The 21,439-nt window shown below is 37.6% G+C and overlaps 1 protein-coding gene across 1 annotated transcript in view; it reads right to left on the reverse strand.

The window, feature by feature from the left end:
- Positions 1–4,348: 4,348 nt before the first annotated feature.
- RGS22 (regulator of G protein signaling 22) overlaps positions 4,349–21,439 on the reverse strand; it is a 123,153-nt gene continuing 106,062 nt past the window's right edge. Inside the window, exons 23-29 of the mRNA XM_054590138.1 lie at positions 17,977–18,135; positions 9,543–9,641; positions 7,643–7,736; positions 7,088–7,531; positions 6,327–6,549; positions 5,634–5,803; positions 4,349–4,473 (exon numbers count right to left, since the gene is read on the reverse strand). Coding sequence (XP_054446113.1) covers positions 4,349–4,473; positions 5,634–5,803; positions 6,327–6,549; positions 7,088–7,531; positions 7,643–7,736; positions 9,543–9,641; positions 17,977–18,135 — 1,314 coding nt within the window. The remainder of the gene's footprint in view (positions 4,474–5,633; positions 5,804–6,326; positions 6,550–7,087; positions 7,532–7,642; positions 7,737–9,542; positions 9,642–17,976; positions 18,136–21,439) is intronic.

The raw sequence follows: 21,439 nt of genomic DNA on the forward strand, positions 1-21,439 counted from the left end.
TTGGTAGATGATTGAAGATGTGGTACATACATACAAGAGGGGACCCAAAAAACCCAGAATTATCTTCTGGCGGGAAGGCCCCTTGTAGTACAGGCTTTCCCCGCCAGGTGAGCGTTCTAAGAACCCATCTGTATCAGTGTTCCAGCTGGTGATGTGAGAGGCTGCATTTGGCTTCAGTGAATTTTTTTTTAAGATACTTTCAACGCATTTGCCCATTTCATGGTGGGTGATTTACAAGTGCACCTCCCCACACCTCGCTGAGTGTTCAGCAGTTTTTGACCAAAATGGCCTCACCCCAGTGCTAAACCTTCCCTATTCACCTCATTTCACTCTGAGCAACTATTTTTTGTTTCCCCAAATGAAAAACGTCCTCAAAAAGAAATGTTTTGCCGATGTGGAAGGGATGAAAAAAGATATGGCAGAAGCACTGAAAGGCTTCAAAACAGAGAAGTTAAAAAACTGTTCTGGGCAGTGGAAAAGAGCCTTGATAGGTGTATTGCATCAAATGGAGAGGACTCTGAGGGTGACTGAAGTTTAAACGTGTAAGAACGAATACACAATTTTTATAAATAAATTTCATGTTTTTGGGGTCCCCCCTCATATAATGAAATATTACTCAGCCATAAAACAGAATGAAATCTTACCATTTGCAACAACATGGATGGACATAGAGGGTATTATACTAAGTGAAATAAATCAGAAACAGACTAGTATCACATGATTTCACTTATCCGTGGAATCTAAAAAACAAAATAAATGAACAATAAAAACAGAAACAAACTCATAGACACATAGAACAAACTAATGGTCGCCAGATCAGAGAGGGATTATGGGGCTGAGAGAAAAGGGGATTAGCGAAGTACAAATTGGCAGTTACGAAATAGTCACAGGAGCGTAAGTACAGCATAAGGAATATAGCCTATAATAATTGTAATAAATATGTGTGGCACCAGGTGGAAACTACACTTATCATGAGTTATATAAATGTCTAACCGCTATACTGGACACCTGAAACGAATGTAACGTTGCTCACATCTCCTTGGCCTGACATTGGTCACATGGCATATCTATTTGTGAGGCATGCTGGGAAATGGCAATTAACTCCAGGTAGGTAGTCTTGGGCACAGCTCAAACTTGGCAATTCCGTTACTAAAACAAGTGAGGGTTGGATCTCTGTTGGGAAACAGCAGTCTATATCATGATGAAGGTAAGGAGGGAGATTACCAACCAATTCATCATGTATCATTGAATTTTTTTACTAAGTACATATATTAGTTTTATAATAATTACAATAAAATTTTTTCTAAAATAGTAACTATTTCAGGCCAGGCCTATAACCAAGTACTTGATTATAGAAAAGGAAACAGTATAGAAATAGAATTTTTCTTTTTATATTTTGATATAAAGTTCTAATTCAAAATATAGAAATAATTGTTCAATGAGGTACACACCAAAACTCTACAGTTACACATTTAAAAGCTCCAATATTACAAACTCATAGAATCACATAATATTAGAGCTAAGATAAAAAGGGCCCTCTGTTCTTTACACATAAGTAAACTGAGACTCAGAGGTAAAATAAATGGCCCAAATCAGAAAGGAAGTAACAGATTCAAGATTAGAAGTCAATTTTACTGACATTGAATACACATCAACTGAGATATTTTTTGAAGCAGAAAGGTCACTGTAATTTTAAAGAGTATGCCAAGCAGGGAAAAAGAAAACAATTATTCACAAATTCTGTACTAATTGAAGATTATATGACAAATGATAAAGATACGTATTTAAAAAATATAACATGAATTAGGTTTTATCTTTAATACTAAATTTGTTTATTAAAAATAATATAGACAAGCTGATGCAACTGGCCAAATTATTTTTGGGTTACTTTACCATTTCACTTATTTCAAAATACATTTATTCACCCTGAACAATAATATAAACAGAGTATGAGCTCAATTTTCTCATGCTTTGAAGGGTATAAGCTGATATAGTATGCCTAGCAACTTGTGTGTTTTTAAAACCTAGAACTCCTCCAAAAGTAAGTTGTCTTTTCTTTGTGAGAACTCACAAAATCAAGAAGTACATCAGAGGCAAATATATAGCACACTTAGTATTTATTTGTACAAACCTGTCAGATTTAAGAGTACTTTAGAGATTACCTAAAATATAGTATATGTTACCTTAAAGGTAAGTAAGGAATTTAAGTTTTATCAATTCAACAAATATTGCCTGAGCCTCTCCTTTAGGCATTATATTTCCAGGATGATGTAAAGGAAGAGAAATTACTCAAGTGGGTATAATATAGATACAAAAACAAGTCATTATCAGTTAGAAGGCACTGTCGGTGAAGTAATGGAGATAGCAGGTGCGATACAGGTTTTTAATATAATAATTTGCTAGGAAGCTAGGATTTAAAGGTTCCACCATAATTAGAGGTTTCAAAAACCAAAACATAAAAATGTTCCAAAGTCCAAAGTCCAACTCTAGTTTTCAGCTGGGGTTGATTTGGCAACATCTGGAGGTATTTTGGGCCATCACAACTGGGGAGGTGTGACCAGCATACAGTGGGTAGGGGCCAGGGACACTGTTTAACATCCTACATGACAAAGAACCTTCCATAGCCCTTCCATAGCAAAGAATTAACCTGCCCAAAATGTCAATAGCACTGGGGTTGAGAAACCCAGGCCTAAAGTGATTTAATGTGGTTTAATAAGAATTAGTTTTCCCAAAGACAAGATGATACGTAGTTGTATTCATAAATATAAAAAACAATGTAGACAGAACAGAGAACATACACTTCAAGCAAAATTGCTACATTACTACTTATTTATAATTATAGAACTACTAATGGCAAATTTTCGAGAAAAGCATTATGCTGAACTTTCTTAGATGAGCAGCGATTTTTACCTTCCTGTGATTTTACAGTGGAGACATTTTCTTTCATTTTTTCAAATAAATATTTAATGACCTTTTACTTTCTAGGTGTTCTATAATACGTAAGGCACTGAAATGAAAATTCAAATAACAGCTTTACTAGTGAAAGAGGCATGTGAACAAAAATTACAATCAATGTGATTAGTGTTATCACAGAGTGATGAAGAAACTATGGTAATTTTAAGCTTCCAGCCAAGATGGCACAGTAGGTAAATGTGCTCACCGCCTCCCACAACCACATCAAAATTACAATGAAACTGCAAAAAAACCACCATTCAGAACTGCCTGAAATTCTAGCCTAACATAAGTCCTACAGCTAAGAATATGAACAGGCCACACTGAGACTGGTAGAAGGGGAAGAGGGGCAGAACAGGCTGGTCCTACACCCATGCGTGGCAGATGAAAATCAGGAGGGACATCTCCTCAGCAGAGGTCTGCCCTAAGGAGCACGGGGTCCCGGTCCCATATGGGGCACCCAGCCCAGTGTCCAGTGCCAGGAATGGAGGTCCCCATAACTTCTGGCTATAAAAACCTGCAGGGATTGTGGGTGGGTGAGACAAGAGGCTTCAGAGTCCCCAGGTCTTCCTCATTAGGGGCCTGTGAACAGACTTAGGGGGACACACTCCTTCTGAGTTTCAGTGCTGGGGAGGCAGCTCCAAAGGCTCCAGGGACATATGGGAGGAACTTCTGGGTGGGAGCTGGAGAAACAGCTTTCTCCTAGACAGAAATGCTGTCAGAGGACATTGCTCCTTTGCTGAGCCCTCCCCCTGTAGGCACAGGCAGGCACCATATCTGAGTCTCCATCAACTTGGCTATTATTCTCCTCCCTGCTCTGGTGACTACCTGAGACCCTGCCCCACCCAACTTGCATTCCCACTCAAACTGTTTCCGGTGGCCTACCCGTAGGAATTGCCCATCTTGGCTCATGTTTCAGACTAAAATCTCTCAAACAAGCAGCATCTGGCCTCAGCATGCAGGTGCCCTGTACCTCCTGCTAAGCGGCCCCAGGCCCGGCACTAGCAGCAGCCGGCCTTGGTTCACAGCTTGGCCTCTCCTGGGCCCCTCCAAGCCCAGCACAAGTAGCCGCCGTCTGCGGTTCTCTCTGTAGCTCATTCCAGGTGGCCCCAGGCAGAACACAGGCAGTGGCTGACCTTGGCCTCTACCTCGTGGGAAGCCCCAGAGCCAAGCCACCTGGTGGACAGCTCCAGACCGTGTCAAAGCACCACACAGCCACCTCTACATGTAACACACTCAAGGGGCAGGCTCAGCAGGCACCAGGGCCCTGATGAAGTAGGTCCTGTTTTGTAGGGTGGGCCCCGGCACAGCTGATTGTCCATGGTGGTCAGTGTTTCTATGGCCTCTTGGCCTGGCGGTAAATCCCTCCCATTGACATGCCATTGGCAGTCAAGACTCAACTGCCATAAGGTGGTGTATACAGCCCACGGGGGACAGGAAGCTCGCCTGGAGTGCCTGGCTCTGGTGAATGAGGAGGCTGTGCCACTGGACCGTACCGGACACCTACGACATTATGCCACTCTACCAAGCCCAGAAGAAGTAGCAGCTCTATCTAATACACAGAAACAAACACAGGGAGGCTGCCAAGATGAGGAGATGAAGAAACATGTCATAAATAAAAGAACAGAACAAAGCTCCTGAAAAAGAACAAAACAAACTGCAGGCAAGCAATCTGCTAGATGCAGCCTTCAAAAAATGTATATTGCAAACTCTAAGGCAACCAATAAAAAATTTTAAAAAGGAGTATAATTGATATGCTGAGAGAGGAGAGAAAATGGAAACCACATAAAAAGCTCAATTAAATCCAAAAAGGTCAGAAAGAGAGTAGAATACAAAAAAAGAAACAAAGAACGAGGGCAACAAATGGAAAACATACAAAAACTTCATGGGCGCTATGTGTTTTGGGGCACTGTGGAAACTGGAAATTACAGAGTTCTTTTTTTAGAAAGTGTCCAAAAACCATTGTTTTGGGGGAGAAAAAAAAGATCTCCAGAGTATGCCTGCTGATGCTTTCCCTCTTTAAAATGTCTTTCTTTAGAGAATTAGTAATGGCCGTTTCTACTTTGAAATTACTCTCCGAGACTGTTGGAGTGGAAGTCTAATGCTTCTAACCCTGTGATCCAAGCCACAGTCCTTGGAGCCGAGTCCTGAAGGCTAGGGACAGTGAAGTTCATTTCTTACACTTTCCCCTTTCCCTCCAGGAGACATAAGAGTGCATGACTGGCCCTGGCCAGTGTGGTTCAGTTGGTCACAGGTTTGACTCCAGTCAGGGAACATGACTGGGTCGTGGATTTGGTCCCAGTCAGGGAGTGGATAAGAGGCAACTGATCAATGTTTCTCTCTTGCATCGATGTTTCTCTCCCTCTCTCATTCCCTTCCGCACTCTCTAAAAATCAGTAAGCATGATCTTAGGTGAGGGTTGAAAAAAAGAGCGTATGACTGAATTCTTTCTGCTACAAGTGTAACTTTGGTTAATAAGAGGGCTTTTACCTTTCCTTAACCTTATTTTTATTGTTGACACTCTCACAGATGTCCCCATTCCCCCCGCCCCTTGCCCTTCCCCACCCAGCCCTCGTACCCCTTCCCTCAGGCCATCACCACACTGTTGCCTGTGTCTATGGGTTGTGCCCATGTGCGCTCTGGCTAATCCCTTCACCTTCTGTCATCCAGAGGGCTTTTACCTTCTAAGGCTCTTCCCTTGCTACCCTGTTTATCACAAAGAGTGACCTGAATGCCTGAATCAGACTTGGAATCAGAATCAGGATCACCTAGGATGCCTCTTCCGGAGGGAAATTCCTGGGTCCTACCAAACGACTGCTGAATTAGACTCTCAAGGAGTGAGCCCAGGGACCTGCATCACTAGCAGATGTCACAAGTGAGTCTTATGCACACTAAAGTTTGAGAACCACTGTTTTAATATCCCAGATGCATTGGGGACGAAACAAATGTCTGCTCCTTTTGAGCCAATTAATTGCTAGCAATATTAGTTCCCTAACAACCCGCTAAATATATCTCAGTGATGCTCAAGGAATATTTGTGGAAAAATTACCTGAGGAGTGTATTTCCTTAAGCTCAGTGATAAGCAAAACATTTTGATTTTTTTCTAACCTAGATAGTTTTATTCTAAATAAGTTTTTAAAACTTGTATAGTCTGTACGTCACATGTGCAGAATAGTTATAATTTTAAAACTGTGGGAATAAAACAAGTCAAACTTTATTTAGAGGCAGGCTTGCTCTAATGCAGACCATCGAAAAATCACTCGAGTTTCCATGCGTTAAATTTGATTTAAAGAATTCCTGCAAAAGAAAAATAAATGGTTGAAAACTTAAGTAGTTATAGAAAATATGAACCCAAAACAAACCAAAAACCTCACAGAGGTTTGTAGTAAGGATGAAAAAAAGTAACAGCCGTGTGAACGCCCTCTAAACGTGGAGGGCGCTGTGAGGGAGGTCTAAGGGGCCGGGAAGTGGGGAGAGGGGTGCGGCGTCTAGGAGAAACCAGAGCCCGCAAAAAATGAGCAGGCTCAGAACATAAAGACCCCACGAAACCATCCCAAGAATCGGAAAACTGAGGATTGTGAGGAATTAAAAGGTAAGCTGTAATAGAGAAGAGAAAGGGGAATTGTACTGGGCTCTTCAAGTCTTGATTCAACAGGTGACACATACACTCGTTATACTACCATACTACTTCAAAGGGGTATTGTTAAACTCTAACATTAGTATCCAATCAAAACTGTATAAGCCCATCAATATCTGTATGACAGAAGGACTCTGGCCTAATTTTCAGTTCGTTATCTTCAGTTCCCTTCTTATATTCCTATCTTGGAAAATGGAACTTGGAAAACAGCTCGGAAAACCTAAAAAACGGAGCCAGAGCCTAAGCTCCCATACATGTTCTTTGCGGAAGGTAGGAATAGATAAGGAGTAAACAGAAGCAATAAATGGTCACTTCCTAGAGGTTTTGCTTTTCAGGCTGTGCCATTCAGAAGAGAGGCAAAGTGCTCCTACCCATCCATTTGTTAGTGGGGGTGTGACTGTGTGTGTGTTTGGTGTGCTTTTGTGTATGTGGTGTGTGTAAATTTGCTGTGCATTGGGTGTGTACATACGTTTGAGGCGCATGTAGTTTTGTATGTACATGTGTCCAGCTGCGGAAGTCCATGAGTGTGTGGCAGGCATGGATGGGGCCGGCCAGCCCGCAGCCTGTGAGTTACTCTCCACCGGTCAGCAGCAGGGCACACATTCGCGTGAGCGCTGTCACTCTGGGAAGGGGGCGAAGGGTGAGGTGTATGTTGCTCCTCCTCAGCAGAGAAAACAGTGAGAGGCGGGACACACACGCACTTAGAATTTCTCCCAACTCGAGGGGTCAGATCAGTTAGGAAGGGGTCAGTCCCCATCTCCTCCTGCCCCCTACACTCAGGTCGGCCAGGGCAAGGGCCAAACTCTAACAAAACGGGAGAAGGAACCGAGGTAAACTGATAGATTATCACTGGAAACTCACTCTGGATGTTGTGGGAAGATAAGTTCTTTTTCAAAGACATAGCTGAAACAGTGGGCTTAATATTTATAGAAGATGGTATGCCTGCACAAAAATAAGAGAAATAAGGAAAACAGTGAAGGAATCATCAGCAAAGTCCTCTAAAATTAATCTGTGATGGAAGACAACCACCTGCAAGCAAAAAGCAAAAATTACCTGCAAACAACTTCTTTTCCAGTTCTTCTTGAACTTTAAGAAGAATCCTTTCCTGTTCTAAGGCTTCTATGTACTTTGAGTAGCACCAGGTTGGCTAGAAAAACAATTTTCAAAATAAATTTTAGAAATGTTTGCTCTAGAAAATAAACTGAAGGTTTATTTTTGAACATCTTATTGCAGTATAACACATATGATAAAATGTGTATCGATCATAAATTTGTAATTACTGGTATATAAAATTTCACAAGTGGAACTTAACAATTTAATCTTTCTTTAATTGATTTGAGAGAGAGAGAAACATTGATTTGTTGTTCCACTTATCTATGCATTCATTGATTGAGTCTTGTACATTCCTGGACCAGGGATCAAACCCACAACTTTGGCATATCAGGGTGATGCTCTACCCAATCGAGATACCTGGCCAGGGTAAATTTAACTTGTTAACTGGGCACCAAAAATGGTTATCAGTCTAACTTAAACCATTTTAATAAGAACATTTATGATAAACTAAAGGTACTTTTTTTTGTAGCTTTGACCTAAATTTTAAATTTCCTTGTCCCAGATTGGGAGGTGGGTGGGGATGTGAGAATGATGATTTACTATTTCTTGATGAAACAATTTCTCAAAAGCTTTATAGATTTCTTGACACCTATTTGGAAGGCTTTATATATTTGATATGATTACAGATTTAGGTGCTTAGGAAAAGCCAAGCACCTTGTGTTTTGTGGGGGCTAGTTTTGCATTCGGATTAATTACAATTCTTCAATGTGTAAAATCTATCTGAAACAAATGCATGTACAGAGCATTCCACACTTCTTAAATGGCAGTATATTATTATTTTACCAAGTGCTAGAGTAATTCAATGCAATTAAATAGCAATAATTAAAACAATAATAATAATAATAATTTATATTTATATAATGCATTTGGTTTCCAAAAGCATTCAGTTTCTTAATCTTAGATATATGACAATATCATCATCATCATCATCCCTTTCTTTCTCCCTTTCTCCTCTTAACGGTTAGGAAAACAGTCTCAAAGAAAATTAAATCATTTCTTTCAGGCTTCATGGTAATACTGACATGTCAAAGTAAAAATTAGAAGCCTGGTATCTCTAATTCCACATTCCTCCCTTTATTTTTGCACTATGTTTCTAAAATTTAATACTGGTCATTTGTTAATGAATGTACTTTGAAATGTCAGCATTAGGTATCATACACTTTTAGGACCCTTTTTTTCAATGTATGGTTCCGAAAAATTGAATATCTCTCTTCTCTCAATAAAAGTTTCATGGCCTATCAATAATTTTAGCTGGGTAGCTGAACTTTCTTGACATTCCTAAATACCAAAAAGACTGATTCCCAAGTTAGTATTATTTAAGATGCAATTACTTTCAATACAATTATTTTAAAAGGATATAAATTAAACTTAAGAAACTTGACGGAAGTGATGTTAATGTACAAGTTATAAATGTAAATATAAACACAAACACTGTCATGTACTGGCCAATCTTATGACCACTTCAAAGAATTTAAAAATTGAGACTAAGCATTTGCCATTCTTCTTTCCTCTCTTAACCTCAAAACATATCACCCTATATATATTCTATTGTGTTCTATATCTGCCTTATTCTTTCTTTTTCAGTGAGATAGTTCAACTTCTGCCTCTTAAATCTTCATATGTATCAAGAAATTATTTTCCTCAATTATATTGTCCAGTATCTGCTGAAATTTGAATGTTCTCTGAAAGCTCAAGGAAATTCCCTTCCCATGTCTTCTTTATTGTAATTTTAGCTTCGTTTTCAAACAAACACATCTCTACTACAGTAAAATGACTGAGCTATTGCATTCCGCTACCCAGTGCTCTATAGAAGTGATACCTGTGCATCTTCCTTGCTTACCTGTCGGCCATATGCTTGCAAGCCTAAATCTGAGTCGCTGACTAAAGCACCTGTTTTGACACCATTTCCTGAAGTACTTGCATATTGTTTGATTCCATCCTGTAATTATATTAAATTATTCCAAAAAAGAGTAAAGCTATATTAATGTAAACCTACAGTTAAGGAGTAATAATAGGATATGGAAAAATATTTTGTGGTGAGCATCAAATCCAAGGTTTCATCAAGTCAATATCACTAATGTGACATAATCTACTGTTTTGAGCATAAGTTTGCTTTCATAATAATATATAAATATTAAAAATAAATAAGAGAAATCATGAGCTAGAATGTAAGAATCACCTCCTAAATTTTAGCATCCAAGAAAAACCATTACAAACATTTTCATGAATATCCATCCAGATTTCTCACTAGGGAAATGCATAGATTTAATCTATAATTTTAATATTGATATTTTATTACATGAATGTTATACATAATGGAATTACACTGTATGTGCTCTTTAAATGTTTTATGTAAAATGTTGTAAACATTTTTCTATGTGAATAAATATAGAACAGAAATGTAAAGAGCAGTGTCTTCATATCATTCAGCAAGTATGCCTACCGTAGAACACAGAGTATGTCTTTGAATATTTGTTGGGTGATGACATGAATAAATTACATCATCATTTTCAATGGGTGAATGGTCTTACGCATGCAAGTATTTGTTGAACAATAAAGGAACAAGCTATACCATCATTTCAGCAGGTGAATAATATTCTAGTAAATGGATATAACCACAGGCAATTTAATCCATGCCCAATATTAGAAATTTAGGTCATTTAAAATTTTTTACTATTATAAATGATGCTGTGCATTTCCCCCATCTAGAATAAGTTCCTGGAAGTGTATCTGCTGGATTAAAAAGAATGAACATTCTAAACAATTTATGTTGTCAAACTGACCTTCAGAAACAAAATACCATTTTTTACTTTCTCCAACAACACGTGAGTCTACAGTCCTCTTTCACAAACCCTGAACCAACATCAGATATTTTCTTCTTCACCAGTCTGTATGTCTTTGATGACCACCGAGTCTGAATGGTTTTTCATACTTTTAATCATTTGTATTTCTTTTGTGAACTCCCTGTTACTACCCTTTGCCCACTTTTCTGTTATGAGTGTTTATCTTTTTTTATTATTTTTACAACTTACATCATACATTTTATTTTTTCCTAATTTGTGCTTAATCTTGTTTATGCTTGCCATTTAAAAGTTTAAAATATTTATTTAGTTAAATCACTGTGACCCTTTCCTAATGAATTTGCCACTGTTCATTTTAAGTACTAATATTAAAATAGGTGATATTAAACTAGATAAAAGCTTTAATTAGATTCTCTTTCTTCCATTACAACTTTTTTTAGATCACTCAGTTCCATTTCCTTTATAAGAATAAGAGATGAAGGATATATTTGATATTAGTATTTTTGTTATAAAGGCTAATCACTGCTACAATATTACTTTGTGCCAGGCATTGTGCTTCACACACATTATTTAATCCAACACTGTGATGTAAATTCTATTACTATCTCCATTTTACTGAAAAACAAAATAAGGTTTTCAGAAGTGCAGTGGTTTGCCTAAGACACCAGAAGTGATTGATGGTAAGGTCAGGATTCAAAACCAGGCCATCTGACTCTAGAGAATGCACTCCCGCCCACTATGCTATGCTGGCTCAGCTCAAATAATACCTTACAATTGTACAGGGGAATAGCTTACATGGTCTTTTACACATATTTCAATTAATCCCCCTAAATCCTGTGGGATTAATATTGTTACCATTAGTTGATAGGCGAAACTGGGGTTAAGACAATTAAGAGTCATGCCCATGGTTAGTTAGAGAAATCCAATGCTTTTTACAACAACTGATTTTTTTCAGAGTATACATCTTACGTTCCAAAAAAATCATGGATTTCTTATATTTATTTTTTCCAACATTTGAGCATGTCTTCAATAAAATAAAAACACCAGAATAAACATTTTCTGCTTTACTAATCTTCCTTACCTTACATTTTCCATGTTAAAATAAATACATGGCAGCTCTAGCTGATGTGGCTTAGTGGGTTAAGTGCCAGCCTGTGAACTGAAATGTCATTGGTTCGATTCTTAGTCAGGGTATATGCCATGCCTGGGCTGTGGGCCAGGTCCCCGGTTGGGGATAAGAACATTCAAAAGTAGAATTCTTTTGTTTTCTTTAGGACTATTCACCCTACAAAAAAGGCTACTTTTACATCATCAATATTTGTACATTGTCCTGTTAGTAGTTACCAGTTGATAGATATGGAAAGATAAGGTCACTTTGCATTTCCATAAACAAAGTATAATAAGGATGATATAAACACACATCCTAGACTTTCTGGAAAAGTAGTAATTTAAGATTTTCCCTACTCTCATCACATCACCTGTTCCAACTTTTGTTTCAGGCAAAATATTCACCATATATCTAAGCAAATTAAAAACACCTGGGACTGTACTTAGCTGTGAAGTTCTTCCTTAGAGTTTGGGGTACAGTCAGATATGTTCTTTATATCCTCCTTGCTTCTATATTCATTTATTTAATAAATATATATATTTAGAACCATTTGATTAAATCATGCTTTTAAAGAGTAATTCAAATTTGCCGTTTATTAGGTACTGTTCTTCTTTCCCTCCCTCCCCTAAAAATTAATTGTTCATTTTCCATGATCTAGGAGGGGTTTTTTTTGTTAATGTCATTTGCAGGTAAGTGTATGCATGTCCATCCACCCTTACAATATATTTAAATTATATCCATATCCTTAGCATACCCAGTAGGGATCAATACATAGTGAACAATTAATAAAACTCTATGTGGTAGATGATAAATAAAAGTCTAAAGAAAAGGATTCGGATGAAAGCTCTATTAAGAGACAACTTAGGCCACATTAGTAGAAAATACAGCAGACTCATGTGAGACATTGGATTGGTAAAGTTACTTACATGCCATAGGTAGATTCAGAAAAGAGTTCCATACATACATAAGTTAGACATATTCTTTTTCCTCCCCTTAAATCAGTGATTTTCAACCAGTGTGCTCCAAGAAATTTTAAAACATTTTAGTCAGGATACTAGCCTCTTTTCCCGTAAATTGTCAAATAAAAACAATGACAACCACCAATATAACCATAGCCATCTGGTGTGAATGAATCAAAATTATACCAGTTTTTTTTGTCAGAGCAGCAAAAATATATATACTTCCTTTCTGAACCATATGCATATATAATAATGTATAATATGTATATAAATCATATATATGGATCAGAAAGAAAGTGGATAATACATATATAATATGTATATAAATCTACTCCCAAGGTTGACAAAAGACATAAACCCATAAGTTCAAGAACTTGAGCAATCCTTAAATAAAATAAACCCAAAGAAATCCACACAAGACATATCATAATCAAAATGCTGCAAACTAAAGACAAAGAAAAAATCTTGAAAGCAGTAAGTGAAAAATAATACCTTATCAACAGAAAAATCTTAGAACATCAGGAAAAAAAGAAAATGGAAAGAGCCAAGTATGGGTAAGTAGACTGGACTTTCCTTCCTCCCATCCTTGAGTATACTCATTTATATTTGATGGTTAAAGTAAAAATTATTAAATTTTCTGAGGTGCTTCTCAATATACGTTCAGGAGATATTTAAGATAATTATAAACAGGCAAGGGGAAAGGGATTTACAGGGAAGTAGTTTCTAGACTCTACTTGAATTGGTACAGTATTAATACTAATAGACTGTAATAAGTTATATATATATAATGCACTATCTAAAGTAACCATTAAAATATACAAACATTCACCAGAATGAAATTCTAATAAATGTGCAAGTAATCTACAGGAATACAAGACAAAGGAAACAGAAAAAAAATGAAAAACAAAAGGAACAAAGAATATAATGGCAGACTTAAGAACTAACTTATTAATAATTACATTAAAGATAAATAGACTAAATACAGCAATTAAAAGACAGAGATTCACAGAGTAGATTTAAAAAAAAAATGACCCAACTATATGCTGTTTAGAGGACACTTGATTCACGAATAATGATATAGGTAGTAAAGGAATGAAAAAAGATATCATGCAAACATCAAAGGAGAGCAAGCTGGTTCTGCAGCTTTGGAGAAGTTTGGCAGTTCCTCAAAATGTTAAACATATAGTTACCATATGAGCCAGCAATTCAACATCTAGGCCCCAAGAAAAATGAAAACATATGTCTACACATAAAACTGTACAAGAATGTGCATAGCAGCATTATTCATAATAGCCAAAAATGGAAAACAACCCAAATGTACATCAACTGGTGAGAATAAACAAAATGTAGTATAGTCATACACTGGAATATTATTTGGCCATAAAAAGAATGAAGTACTGATACATGCTACATTGACGGACCTTTAAAATACTCTGCTACGTGAAAGAAGCTGGTCACAAAAGGCCACATATTGGATGATTTAATTTATGTGAAATATCCAGATATGGACAGTAGATCAGAGGCTTCCAGGGGATGGTGGGAGAGAGGAATGGGGAGGGGCTGCTAATGGGTATAGAGTTATTTTGGGGGTGATGAAAATATTCTAAAATTTAGTAGGAGTGATGGTTTCACACTCTGTAAATATATGAAAACCACAAAATTGTACATTTTAAAAGTGTGAATTTTATCCAACATGAATTAAATTTCATTAAAACTGTTATTAAATAAAAGTATGCAAAAAAAACAAAAAAGAAAGCAGAAGTCATTACATTAATATTTTAAACTGTAGTACAGACGTACGATGAAACACTGCTCAGCAATGAAGAGGATGAGCTATGGATACGCCCAGAAACTTGGGCGGATCTCAGGGGCATTTATGTGAAGTGAAAAAAAAGCCAGTCTCAAAGCCATACCCTGTATGATTCCATGTATATAACATTCTCAAAATGACAAAATTACAGAAATGGGGAGCAGATTTGGGGTTGCCAGATATTAGGGATACTTGGGTGGATACGACTTACAGTCACAAGAGAGATTGCTGCAGCGGATCTTGGATGCAGTGCTGGTTACCTGAATTTACGTGTGGGAGGAGGTGGCACAGAACACCAGCACCATCTTTCACCAACGTCAACTTCCTGTTTATACTGTTGTTAGATGTAGCCAGTGGGGGAAACTGGGTGAAGGGTACATGGGGCTTGTCTACTATCTTTGCAACTCACTGTGATATTAATTATTTCAGATTAGTTTTTTTCTAAAAAAAATCATTTGGAATTTGAAATTAAAAGTAAAGCAGCAGCATGATTTTATTTTTTCCTTTTTAAATCCCATTTATTAGGGTGACATTGGTTAATTAAATTATATAGATTTCAGGTATACAGTTCTATAGCACATCATCTGCGTGTTGTACTGCATGTTCACCACCCCAAGTCAAGTCTCCTCCCATCACCATTTTCCTCCATATGCCCTCTTCTACCTCCCCCCTCCGCCTCCCTTTCCCGCTTGTGATCACCATGCTGTTGTCTTCTGCGTCCAGGAGGCCTTTTCTTTTTCCCTTATTCCCTTCACCTTTTTCACTCAGCCACTCAACCCCACCCCTCAAGAGCTGTCAATCTGTTCTCTGTATCCATGAGTCTGTTTCTATTTTGTTAGTTTATTTTGTTCATTAGTTTATTTTGTTCATTAGATTCCACAAATGAGTGAAATATGGTATTTGTCTTTCACTGACTGGCTTATTTCACTTAGCATAACGCTCTCTAGACCTATCTAGCAACACCATTATTTTAAATATGAAATACTTTGAAAGAATTTTACGAAATACATTCAAGACCTATCATTGAAAACTATAAATCATTGCTGAGTGAATTAGAGATATACTGTGTTCGTGGATATTATCAAGAATAATTGTTATGATATCATTTCTCCCCAAACTGATCTATAGGTTCATTACAATACTGATCAAAATATCTGAATAGTCACATAATGTGCAAAAAGTTGCTCCATCTTTCTAATAATTGGGAAAATATAAATAGATGCATTATCAGTAATGAATACTATTTTTCTTCATCAGACTGGCAAACATTTTAAAGTCAGACATACTAAGTTAGGACTACCAAATGGGGAAAAGCAGTATTCTCATAGACTGCTGGCAGAAATATAAACAGGCACAGTCACAGGGAAAATGAAATGGTAGCTCCTACTCCACTGAAAATACACAGACTCTATTACTCGGCAATTCCCAAAAAAAATTATACACAGGGAAATGGAAACATTTACAAGAACGTTGTTTGAAGGGCTGTTTGTAAAGGTGAAAACTGGAAACATATGTCCAACAACAGAGAAATAAATAAAAATAGTACATTAATTCACATAATGGAGGAGTATGTAACAATTAAATTGAATAAACCAGACCCAAGTATAGCTGTATGGGTTGACTTAAAAGACAAAATTGAGTTTAAAAAGCAAGATGTAGAAATATATGCTATGGACTGAACTATGTCCCCCCAGTTCATATATTAAAGCCCTAACTTCCAGTGTGACTGTTGCTGGAGAGATCTGTAAGACATCATTAATGTTAAGTAAGGTCATAAGGGTGGAGTCCTAAAGGGATTGTGGTCTTTTGAGAAGAGGGAGGAAGGAAGAGAGGGAGGGATGGAAGAAGAGAGATAAAGAATTGCTTTCTCTCCCCACTTTTTGAGGACCCAGGGAGAAGGTGGTCATCTATAAAGTAGGGAGAGAGCTTTCATCGAAAATTGAATCAGCTGGCATCTGATTTGGGACTTCTAGTGTCCAAAACTGGGAGAAAATGATTTTTTGATCTTTATGCCACCCAGTGTGTGGAATTTTCTTATGGTAGCCCTAGCAGACTAATATAATATGGTACTGTTTATGTAAGTTAAAACATGTACAATATAGTCCTCCGTGTTGTTTATGAATTCATATACATGTATAAAACACTGTCTTTTAAAAGAGATGGAAGAATATATCCCAAACTTAAAGGTCGCTCTTGGGGATAGGGAGAGTAATACAACTGGGGGCTGGGATAACAATTTACTCTTTTGGCAATATGTCATTTCTTAAGGGAAAAAAAGAAAATGAAACAATGCTAACAGTGTTTATTTTGACCTGTACAGATATGAATGTTCAATATATTACTTTGATATCTATTAAATATTCTTTGTGGAGGAAAAACGGGCACTGTAATAAATCTAACTTGAAAGTAACCTCGCAGGGGGATCCGATCATAAATTTCTACCCAGGCAGGTCATGGTGAGTAGTCACGCCCCAGCCATATAACTTCTTTAGTAAAAGGTTTATCTTTGCCTTAAACAAGTCCTGTCTATTGTTCTTGTGCTTCTAGGTTAACACACCTTTGAAATGCCTCTTTTTCAGACTCCTGGAAGGGTAATCACCCTCAAAAGAGCAAATAATCTTAACTGTCCTGTAATCCAATCCCTGCCTTGCTTTATCCCACCTTCCTGTAATCTTCCGTACTTTCTTACATTCCCTCCTAATTCCAAATGCAAAACAAACAAACAAAAAAACAAAAACAAAAAACAAAAAAACTGCAAACTCATAATCAGAAGCCTTTTTCTGTCTGTTGAGATCTTGCTTCCAGGAATATCTTAATTTGGCTCAAATGAACTCTAATAAACTCTTATACAACTTTTCTACAGGTTTAGATGCTCTTATGTCAACATCTTTTACATTTATTTTTAAAAACAGAATAGGCATAAACTTATACATAAAATAAAATCCAGTTTTTGGGAGGAGTTACCCCTCTTATTCAAACAAAAGAGAGAAATACACAGGCAGATGGGTAAAAGAATGGACGGCTAGGTGCACAGACTAATAGGCAAATAGGCAGGCTGAGCAATTTATGATCCCTATTTATAAATTTCACAGTCACTGTATCAGTCTGTAACTGAAATACTGAAAGTGCTGTCCTGAGGACATAATATTTGTACATTCATTCATTCAGTGAACAATTACTAATAATTGAGCATGTGCCAGACACGGGTGTAAGTGTTTACGAAACACAGATGAATAAGTCAGATACGATCCTCGAGGATCTCGCTCCAGTGAGGACAACAAATGCAAAAATGTATTCCTAAAACAACATAAAGTGCTCTCCAAGAAAGTTCCCCTACATGTGACCACAGTGGGTGTGAATTCCTTAAGTTGCCTAGGCGACTGCCAAGGAAGCCTTCAAAGAGAAAAGGTGACATTTGAGATGAATTTTAAGGAATTCAAAACAAAGTCTGAAACCTTCAGCTGAACACTTAACAATCACTGAAGTCTGTATTCTCTAACTTTTTTGTATTTTTCTCTGGCGCAAATTCCTCTATAAATTCACACGCATCACACACTTTTTAAAAGTCTAATTAAACCCAAAATGAGTCGTCTCACCTTTGCAAATTTTTCATCTTCTGTGATCGCTGATTTCTTTCTCTGCTTATTATATTCTTTTCTTCTCTCTAAAGCACTCATAATTTTTTCATCAGTTAAGTTCTTCCTAAACTCACAAAACTGAGGCCAAAATTTAAACAGAACCCCAAAAATTGTCATCTGTATAAAAAACAAAGTATGTCTCAGATTACAATTTTACACAAATGCACCGTTTTAAACTCTAATTCACCATAATAATGGATTAACTATTCTATCTTTAATATACAGCATGTTTCCTCTAACTTATTGTCTCCAGACATCTTGGTATAGTTTAGCTCAGCACATGCTTATCATCAATGGCTTTTACTGCCAATGGGAAGTCTTTCTTTTAAAAAAAAAAAATTCTTAAATACACTTAAAAGTCACTTTATTCTTTATGTTTCCCTAACCAATTGATTGTATTAATAAAGAATCCATTAAGTCTTTTTAAATAAGAAATTTATGTTTTCTTTTAAAACATATACTAGTTGATCTGCCACACACTCTGCTGTTTTATGCAAGTATTCCAAATATTCAGTCCATCAAGGGGAACTCCTCTCCCCCTTCCCCTTTTCTTTCTTTTAGAGAAAGGAAATACCATTTACCTCTGGAAAAGCTCTTAAACAAAGCTGAAGATCTAAGAATAAATCTTGAGTAACTTTTAAATGATACAATCTCTCTTTTATGTGAGAGCAAGAAAAGTAACATTTAAAAAGCAGAGTGGTATCCTGGACAAATGCTTTCTATGAGGACACTCTACAGTAAGTGATTAATTGTGATATTTATAGAGATAAGAATTGTTGCTCAAATTCCCATGCCAAGTTTTTCCATTAGTTCCAGAGGCATACATTACTTCCAAGAAGGTAGGACTTGCCACATCAGATCAAGTCCAACATTTCGTTGCTAGGAACGGCCTTTCCCTAATGCCCTGGAGAGAAATGAACCATCCCATTAGGCTCCAAGCCAACTGTTCGGAAGAAAAGGAGAATTTTTTAAAAGTACATGCTGCAGTGATCAGCAGAGTCCTGAATTAGTATATTTCATTACTTCTTTTTTTGTACATGGATATTATTAGTAATTTTAAAATTATTTACTCCTTTTAAAATACAACTTTGTCATTGAACTCTGTAGCCTCTTGGGATCGTGAACACAAAAACCAGAGCTACTTTATTTGATAGAAGGCAGGCCTTTAAGCCTTTTTTATTTACCTGCCACGCATTTAATTCAGGAGTCCCCTGCTCTACTGTTCAGGGATCATGATAATTTTCATATGAACTTTTTAAACTTAAGTACCCCTCCTTCTCTGTTTATCAACGATAGACCCAAATTTTCATTTATTGCTCCAAAACTTGAGTCATCCCCACTCTCAAATATATTTATTTCCACCTAGAAGGCCTTCCAGTGAAAGTCACCTGATTAGCAATTTTTCAAAGGCAGACATAAAATTGCTCTATTTCTCAAAGTTGTGATTTTAGGTTAGTAACTTATGTGTTATTTATGAACATTACCCTGAACCTCCAGAACCTTAAAAGATAACCAAACTCTTGGTAAGAAAATGTTTTAATAAATATAGAGCTATTTTGCTGACGGCCAGCAGGTGCACAGTGGCAAAAATGTCCAGCGATGAAAACCTTGGCGGAGTGCGAGGCATGCAGGTGGGGGACAAGGCAGACGCTACGCTGATAGCAACACTAAAACGGGCAACAGTTTTTAATTCACCATTTAGCCCTTTAACTCAGCTTTGCTCTCATTTCCAATTTGATTATACTCCTTTCTGTTGTGATAGATCTCTTCTCACATCAGTCATTCGCATGTTCAAAAATGTTATTGAAGCCCTGGCCAGTGTAGCTCAGCTGGTTGGAGCGCTGTCACAGGTTTGATTCCTGGTCAGGGCACATGCCTGGGTTGGAGGTTAGGCCCTGGTCTGGGGTGCATGCGAGAGGCAACTAATTGATGTTTCTCTGTCACATTGATGTTTCTTTTCCTCTCTCTCTCTCCCTCTCTTCCCTCCTCTCTAGCATATCCTTGGGTGAGGATTAAAAAAAAAAACACGTTGTTGGGTGCCCCTTCTGTGTCAGGCATTCAGGCCGCAAAGGAAAATGAGAGACAGATCCTGCCATCAAAGGCCTTTCCGTCTAATGGGAAAGTCAAGCATGAGAATAGTCATTTTCAATTCTGGGCTATAAGCGTTCAGACAGGGACAAAGGCAGGATATTATAAAAGCACAAGGAAGAGAAGGTACTGCAAAACGCTCAGGAGGGAAGAGGGGAAGGCTGCTTTATGGAACCATAAACGTCTCAGCAGGACGGGGAGATAAACGGCAGGAGATGTGGTTAGAGGCTTGTACGAAGGAGTATGATCTTCATTCTGAGGACAGTGGGGAGTAGTTGAAATTGAAAGTGAGTTAAGTGGGTTTTGAGAGAGCCTAGAGGCAGGGAATTTTAGTAATCAACGTGAGACTTTGCAGACACGGACTGAGGTGGTAGCATGAAGTTGGAGAAAAGTAGACAGAATGACAGACAACAAGGAGACAAAGGGATACATTTTAGGGTGAGGGGATGAAGGAGAGGGAAGACGTGAACATGGCCACCAGCCCTCTGGCTTGTAGGAGGTGATGCCCTTCTCTGAGCTTCCTTAGGAAACACGGAAGGAATAATCGATCTGGTGGGGAATGGCTTCTAATCAAATATCCCTTTATTTTCTGATGCTCCAAAGCCCTTATTTAAAGTATGAGCCTGGGCCTCCATTTTAGGAAATCACGTAGACGGCAGAAACTAGAGGACTCCCACAAAGTCCAGGGCTGCGACCCCTGACAGCGTGGCGAACCAGCCAGTGGAAGCAGCTCCAGACAGTCCCCGTCGGCCGCGGGGTTTCTGATCCAGCGGGCAAGGCCCTGGCCTGGCGCTCAGCAGGCCTGCGCTAGGGCTAAGCGATCTCTCAGATCTTTTCATTAACAGATGCTACAGCTCTGGCACCGTGTTTTCTCTATTTCTCTCTAGCACATCCTCAATCATTCCTCTATATTTTCCCCTATTTTAATGCATAATTTGGATTGTGAGTCCACTTTCAGTTCCTTAGAGGACTTAGAACACAGCTGGCTCACAAATGAACGTTAAGGAGTAATGGCCTTTTTCCATGCTCAAGGGCAATCATACCCTAAATCTCTGTTTCATATCACTGAAGTCATGACATGGCCTTCCCTAGTCCCTCTATTATAATTTATTTTTCTAAATCATTTTTCAGGAACAACATCAGTAAAAGGCTTTTCAAAATGCAAATAAATTATGTTCACCAAATCACTGTTTTCTATTATTTATCTTAAAAAGAAGTAACATGAGCAGGTTAGCAGGCATGATTTTCCTTTCACGAGCTTGTGTACTTTATGTTGGTCGGGTACTTAAATCTCCTCTCACTTATTTTATGAGCTATGTGAATACTCCAATCT

The sequence above is a fragment of the Pteronotus mesoamericanus genome, unplaced genomic scaffold, assembly GCF_021234165.1.
Source record: "Pteronotus mesoamericanus isolate MK-2021 breed Mesoamerican mustached bat unplaced genomic scaffold, CSHL_Meso_final scaffold_174, whole genome shotgun sequence".
Taxonomy (NCBI): Eukaryota; Metazoa; Chordata; class Mammalia; order Chiroptera; family Mormoopidae; genus Pteronotus; species Pteronotus mesoamericanus.